General features: G+C 48.6%; 1 protein-coding gene across 1 annotated transcript; it reads right to left on the bottom strand.

Moving 5' to 3' along the window:
• Nucleotides 1–3,167: 3,167 nt before the first annotated feature.
• LOC147971471 (uncharacterized) lies at nucleotides 3,168–3,650 on the bottom strand. The gene has a single exon (XM_087523982.1). It carries the CDS (start codon nucleotides 3,648–3,650, stop codon nucleotides 3,168–3,170), a length of 483 nt encoding a protein of 160 aa, XP_087380108.1.
• Nucleotides 3,651–6,729: the final 3,079 nt, after the last annotated feature.

Below are 6,729 nucleotides of genomic sequence, written 5' to 3'. Positions count from 1 at the left end.
GGGCCATGTGGATGTGGAGGAGGAAGTCCTCAATCCATACCGCGGGATCTGTTGTGCGGTCGTATGATTCAATATTTACAGGTTTGAAACCTTCTGGGAATTGATGTTCCATTACTTCGTCTGTGAAGCATAAGGGGTGTGCGGCGCCTCTGTATTGGGCTATATCGTGACGCAGCTCGAATGGGTCTTGCCCGCTGTGTTCGGCCCGGCCGGATTTGCTGTTACTGTATCCGGCGTGACATTTGTCGTCTCGCAGAGTGGTGCACCCTCGTGATCCGTAGATCGATCTTGAATGCTTTGCCTTGTCCTCCAATATATCTCGCAGGTCTGGCGTATCTCCCCATGCCTTTTTATTTGAATGGCGTTTGGGTGGAGGCTGAGCTTTTGGCTGGAATGCCTCTCTATCGTGGCCACGAGGTGGCCGATCAGCCGTATCATACGCTTCTTCCTCCAGTCGGGGTAGTAACCTGCGCCTTGGGTAACTCTTGGAGGGACGCTCGAGTTTATATTCCTCGGCCGCGAGGACTTCAGTCCATTTGTCAGCTAGCAGATCTTGATCAGCTTGAAGCTGCTGCTGCTTTTTCTTCAGGCTATTTGCCATGGCCATAAGTCGGCGCTTGAAGCGCTCTTGTTCGACGGGATCCTCTGGTACGGCGATTCATCGTCGCTGAGGCTTGCCTCGTCTTCGGAGGGGGGCCTGTGATTGTCATCCTCCTCCTCTCCGTCTGCCACTCTCTCAGGAGAGCTGGCTCCTTCATCCTCCTGCTCTAAATCTTGCTGGAGGGTATTGTTGTTGTCTTCGGCACTATCCGGAGTGTTATTATCTTATGTGCCGGTATCACCACTTTTGCTTTGGTAGGACTTAGAGCGGCGCCGCTGACGTTGGCGCTTGGGTTTCTTCTTGGAGGGGTCATCCTCCGCTATCTCGTCGCCATTGCCTTTGTTGGGTGTATCCACCATGTAGATGTCATATGACGAGGTGGCTTTCCAGTGCCCTATAGGTGCTGACTCATGTTCGTCTCCTACATTATTGTTCATACCCTCGATGTCTTCGGAGTCGAAGTCGAGCATGTCGGTTAAATCATCGACAGTGGCTATGAAGTGAGTGGTGGGTGGGCGTCGAATTTCTTCGTCGTCCGCATCCCAATCCTGTTGGCCATAATCCGGCCAGGGCTCTCCTGACAAAGAGAGAGACCTTAGTGAATTCAGAATGTCGCCGAAGGGCGAGTGTTGAAAGATATCCGCGACGGTGAATTCCATGATCGGCGCCCAATCGGATTCGATTGGCAGGGGCGCGGATGGTTCAGAGTCAGAAAAAGAGTCCGACACCTTGGAGTCACGGGCTACGCAGAGGATTATGCTGGTGTTTGGCTCGATCACCCTTGAGACTGCAGCCCCTGAGGCGGTGTCTAACCATCTGTCCTCGATTGGCGCAGTTGGCTCCGAGCTAAGGGTTGGAGCTGATGCGGGCGCGGCCTCTGGGGTACTGTTTGGCGGCAGAGCTAGGTCATACCCATCGCAACAGTGCGGCGCGCCCGGCTGTGGCTCGAATCCGTTGAAGATCAAGTCTCCGCGGATGTCAGCCGTGTAGTTCAAACTTCCAAATCTGACCTGATGGCCAGGGGCGTAGCTTTCAATCTGCTCCAGATGGCCAAACGAATTAGCCCGCAGTGCAAAGCCGCCGAATACGAAGATCTGTCTGGGGAGAAAAGTCTCACCCTGGACCGCATCGCTATCGACGATAGTAGGAGCCATCAAGCCTAACGGCGACGACATAGAGGAACTCTCAATTAAAGCACCAATGTCAGTGTCAAAACCGGCGGATCTCGGGTAGGGGGTCCCGAACTGTGCGTCTAGGCCGGATGGTAACAGGAGGCAGGGGACACGATGTTTTACCCAGGTTCGGGCCCTCTTGATGGAGGTAAAACCCTACGTCCTGCTTGATTAATATTGATGATATGGGTAGTACAAGAGTAGATCTACCACGAGATCAGAGAGGCTAAACCCTAGAAGCTAGCCTATGGTATGATTGTATGTTGTGATTGTTGTCCTACGGACTAAAAACCCTTCGGTTTATATAGACACCAGAGAGGGTTAGGGTTACACAAGGTCGGTTACAAAGGAGGAAATATCCATATATGTATTGCCTAGCTTGCCTTCCACGCCAAGTAGAGTCCCACTCGGACACGAGACGAAGTCTTCAATCTAGTATCTTCATAGTCTAACAGTCCGGCCAACAGAGATAGTCCGGCTGTCCGAAGACCCCCTAATTCAGGACTCCCTCAGTACACTTGCTGGAAGGTGATGGGTTGGATGAGATTTATCATGTAATTGAGTTAGTTTTGTTAGGGTTCGATCCCTAGTATCCACTATGTTCTGAGGTTCATGTTGCTATGACTTTGCTATGCTTAATGCTTGTCACTAGGGCCCGAGTGCCATGATTTCAGATATGAACCTATTATGTTTTCATCAATATATGAGATTTCTTGATCCTATCTTGCAAGTCTATAGTCACCTATTATGTGTTATGATCCGTTAACCTCGAAGTGACAATAATCGGGATACTTACCGGTGATGACCGTAGTTTGAGGAGTTCATGTATTCACTATGTGTTAATGCTTTGTTCCGGTACTTTATTAAAAGGAGGCCTTAATATCCCTTAGTTTTCGCTAGGACCCCGCTGCCATGGGAGGGTAGGACAAAAGATGTCATGCAAGTTCTTTTCCATAAGCACGTATGACTATATTTGGAATACATGCCTACATTACATTGATGAATTGGAGCTAGTTTTGTGTCACCCTAGGTTATGACTGTTACATGATGAACCGCATCCGGCATAATTCTCCATCACCGATCCATTGCCTACGAGCTTTCCATATATTGTTCTTCGCTTATTTACTTTTCCGTTGCTATTGTTATCATCATTACAAAACACCAACAATATTACTTTTTCTACCGTCACCTTTTACCACTGTTACCACTACTATCATATTGCTTTGCTACTAAACACTTTACTATAGATATTAAGTTATTCAGATGTGGTTGAATTGACAACTCAGCTGCTAATACTTGAGAATATTCTTTGGCTCCCCTTGTGTCGAATCAATAAATTTGGGTTGAATACTCTACCCTCAAAAACTGTTGCGATCCCCTATACTTGTGGGTTATCACTGCACACGCTTCTTCACCCCCTTCATCCGGTGCTCCTCCAACTGCAAGTACACCACAAACTTGGGGAAGGAGGGCTCCGGCATCAAGGTGAGGTGGGAGGCGGCGTTACCAAAGTCCTCGTTGAGGCTGACAGTGTGCGTGCTGAGAAGGAGGTCGTCATCAACCTTGGCGCCAATGTCACGGAGTTCATCCGCCAACGTCTTTAGGCGGCGGTAGTAGTCATCGATAGACTGGTCATCCTGATGACAGTCAAAAAATTCCTCCGACAGAAAAACGCGACGCTGAAGCTTGTTGTCAGTGGAGAGGCCGCTGAGCTTCACCCACATGGCGTGGGTGTCATCACCATCGCTCACGATCGTGTGAAACAGGTCCTTGGAGATGGTGGTGAAGAACCACCGGATGAGCGTGGAGTCGATCGCGGTCCACTCAGAATCACCCACCATGGCACGGGAGTCGATGGTGCCGTCGACATGATCCATGAGATTTTTCTCGTGAAAGAGCATTGAAAAGTATGTCTTCCACGCGAAGTACGTGGAGTCGGTGGCATTGAGAACGACGGGGACACGTTCATGGATATTGATGTCGTGGATGTCAGCGGGGTCCGGCTCGGCGAAGGGGTTGGATTAGGTGGAGGCATTGGACGACATGGCGGCGGCGCGGGGATGAGGAGGAGAGGCGGCGGCTAGGGTTAGGTGGTGCGATGTGGCGGGAGAGACGGCGCAGCGGGAGGAGCGGCGCGGCGGGAGAGGCGGCGCGGCAGGGGGGGGAGGCGCGGCTGCGGGTAGGAGGAGAGGCGCGACGTGGGGAGGAGGGAGCGGCGGCGGCCCGAGGCGGCGGCTAGGGTAGGCGGAAGCGTTTAGGAGAGGATCCGGACGATATCTGATACCATGTAGAATTGATTGTGTGCATTGATAAATCTCATTGATCATGCACTAGGCACATATGTCAGTACAAGGGCTGTGAGATCTTAACCGTATCCGCTATACAGGGAAATGATCTAGATATCGCTAAGCTAGGAAGTAAATATAAGAGATCTTAGCCGCCAGATATAACATGTAACGACAACCGTGCTCAACAGTTATATCATGTCACTGCATTTGTCATGGTATGCCACGCGTATGCTTCCCTTCCGGGCGTACTCAAGAGTATTCAGAGTGGTTCTCAAATCCGCTCCATATTTTTTACTTTGGATAGTTCGGAAATTGTCCGACAAAAAACACCAGCCTAGTTAGAGTTGAGTGTAATCCCAGCTAACAAACTGGCCAGTTCGGCAAGTTGATACATAGTTTTTTTTAATAATGACGATGGTGCATAATTTCTTTCACAAAGTGGTCAAGATAGAGATATTTTATTTTATGGCCAAAGCAAAGTATGGTTTCTTTCGTTTTCCTTCCCTAACCCCAGGTGGCTAAGGCAAAATCTTCCCTCCAGACTTCACTGATGAGTCCGTAGATTTGCCTCATCTCTACCCGCCGCTCCGGCGGCGGTGGTGGGGAGGAGAATCCCGGTGCCTTCGCTCCGGTTAGTAGTTTAGGTTAGGTTTTTTTAGTCTTTCTAGGTACGGTGCTCGGGTAGATGACGACGCTTCTTCTGCGAGGTTGTCTTTCAGGTTTCGATCCTCCTCTAGTATGGGTCGACCCCCCCCCCCCCCCCCCCCCCCCCCCCAAGAGGAGAAGGTGGATGCCAGACAGCTTCGGCGATGAGCAAGTCCAACTCGATCCATTTTGTGTCTTCGAATGCTACTTCCACAAAGACGACAAGGGGAAAAGCAGCCATGAATGATCGTCCTTCATAGGTTTAGTATGTAGAACATTTTAATTTTTGGTAGTTAGATGGCGATATATTCATGTAGTAGAGCATGCCAAGTTTTGATAGTCCAATGGCATGCATGATGAAGTAGCCGGATGGTATGTGAGACCGGGATACATTTTATGTAGAGATAGTTTATGATCCATGTGATTTTATGGATTTAACAATTTGCTGTTGAAACACCTGGCTATGGAAGCGAACATTTGCGAGGTGACCGGTCATTGTACGCAGACGTTTAAGGACTGGATTAGCTAGGTCCGGCTGTAGGTTCTCTTATTAACAGAACTGTGTTTCACAGCTTCTTAAAAGAAGACCAATAAAAAAATAAGCTGGTCCCTAACTTTTACAAAGAGAACCACAACAAGCTCATAAAAATCTCAATCCGATCCGTAGCATATTCCACACGGATAGAGCCTTGTCATCATCGGGGACGACACCTGGCATCGCCCCATAGACTCTTCGTCGAGTAAACAACTTAGAAGAATGCTTAATCTGTGTGCATTCGTATTTCCGTTAGGTTCTAGCGCAATGTCGGACGTGACCGGCTGATGGCACCTGGGTTCTGATCGATCCCTCGACACAACGGAAAAGGCCAGGATCAGCCACAGGCTTAGCCTATATTAGTTCTCCACGACTCTAAGAAACAAATGCCAATATGGTCATAGCATACAGGGCCGTCTCCAGAAATTTGGGGGCCCAGGACGAAATGCAAAGTAAGGTCCTAAATTTTGATGTACTCATATAACTGAAGTTCTAAGCTTATCATTTATAGCAAGATAAGAAACAAAAATGGTCATACCTTGAAATTTGAACGAGCAATTGTCTCCAAAAATAGCTGCATCAATCCATGTGAAGTATAAACCTCCGACTACAAGTGTAAAGAAAATTATCGTTTATCAATATATAGGAATGGCTAGTGCTAAAATTTATTAACTGTCAATGTATTCTAGAGAAAAAAAACAATGTGGTCATTTTGTGCACCAAAATTCAGAAACAAAGAGCATACATGTAATAGTGTTGGCAGGAGTGTGTCTCTTGATTTTTCGGTTCAGAAGATGCAGACCCGTTTGGGTCTTCTTTACTGGAATTCTGAAATCGGTTATGTGAATTCTGAAACAAACCTGCCTACAGCAAACAGATCTGGAGCACTCATGTGGGGATCATGGCTTGGGGAACTAGTCAACTAGCAAACAGATATTGCGAGGATACAGGATGAAGATTGGGGAGGGACGGAGGGCAACGACTGCCAGGGCGACCAGGCGAGCGATCGGATCGGAGGAGCAGCAGACGGAACAAGCCCTAGCGATAATGATCGGCCGAGGTCGCGAGGCGTCTACGAGGGCTTTGCTCGATCTGCTTCGGCGTTCTCGTTTCGCTGGCCTCCTAGCTCGGCTAGACCTAGCGACTTGGGGGCCCCAGAATTTTTGGGGCCCTGGGTGGTCGGCCAATTTGGCCTGCCCCATCGACGGGCCTGATAGCATAGCACACTAGCGAAGCGTCTTTCACGTCTCTGAAAGCAACAAAACAAGACGTCCCATGGAGAAGAAAAGAGCTTGAAATAGGGTTTTGAGGAATGACTTTAGCTTAGTAATGATCATATTATTGGAGGAATATCTTTAGTTAACGTTATGAGTATGCTATGATTAAGTTAGTAGGCTTTGAACCATTTTTACTACCACTATTCCTCTTGATAGATGTTCATGATGATGTAGTTCATACTGTTTTCACTTCAGTACTTTCCCGCAAGAG

The sequence above is a fragment of the Triticum urartu genome, chromosome 5A (genome assembly GCF_056163025.1).
Source record: "Triticum urartu cultivar PI428250 chromosome 5A, HENAU_Tu73, whole genome shotgun sequence".
NCBI lineage: Eukaryota > Viridiplantae > Streptophyta > Magnoliopsida > Poales > Poaceae > Triticum > Triticum urartu.
Note: the sequence above shows the minus strand (reverse complement) of the source record. Positions and strands in the feature narration are given on the sequence as shown.

Excerpts from the sequence above, each read along its gene's own strand:
- LOC147971471 (XM_087523982.1), bottom strand. The coding sequence starts at position 3,650 with ATGGATCATGTCGACGGCACCATCGACTCCCGTGCCATGGTGGGTGAT.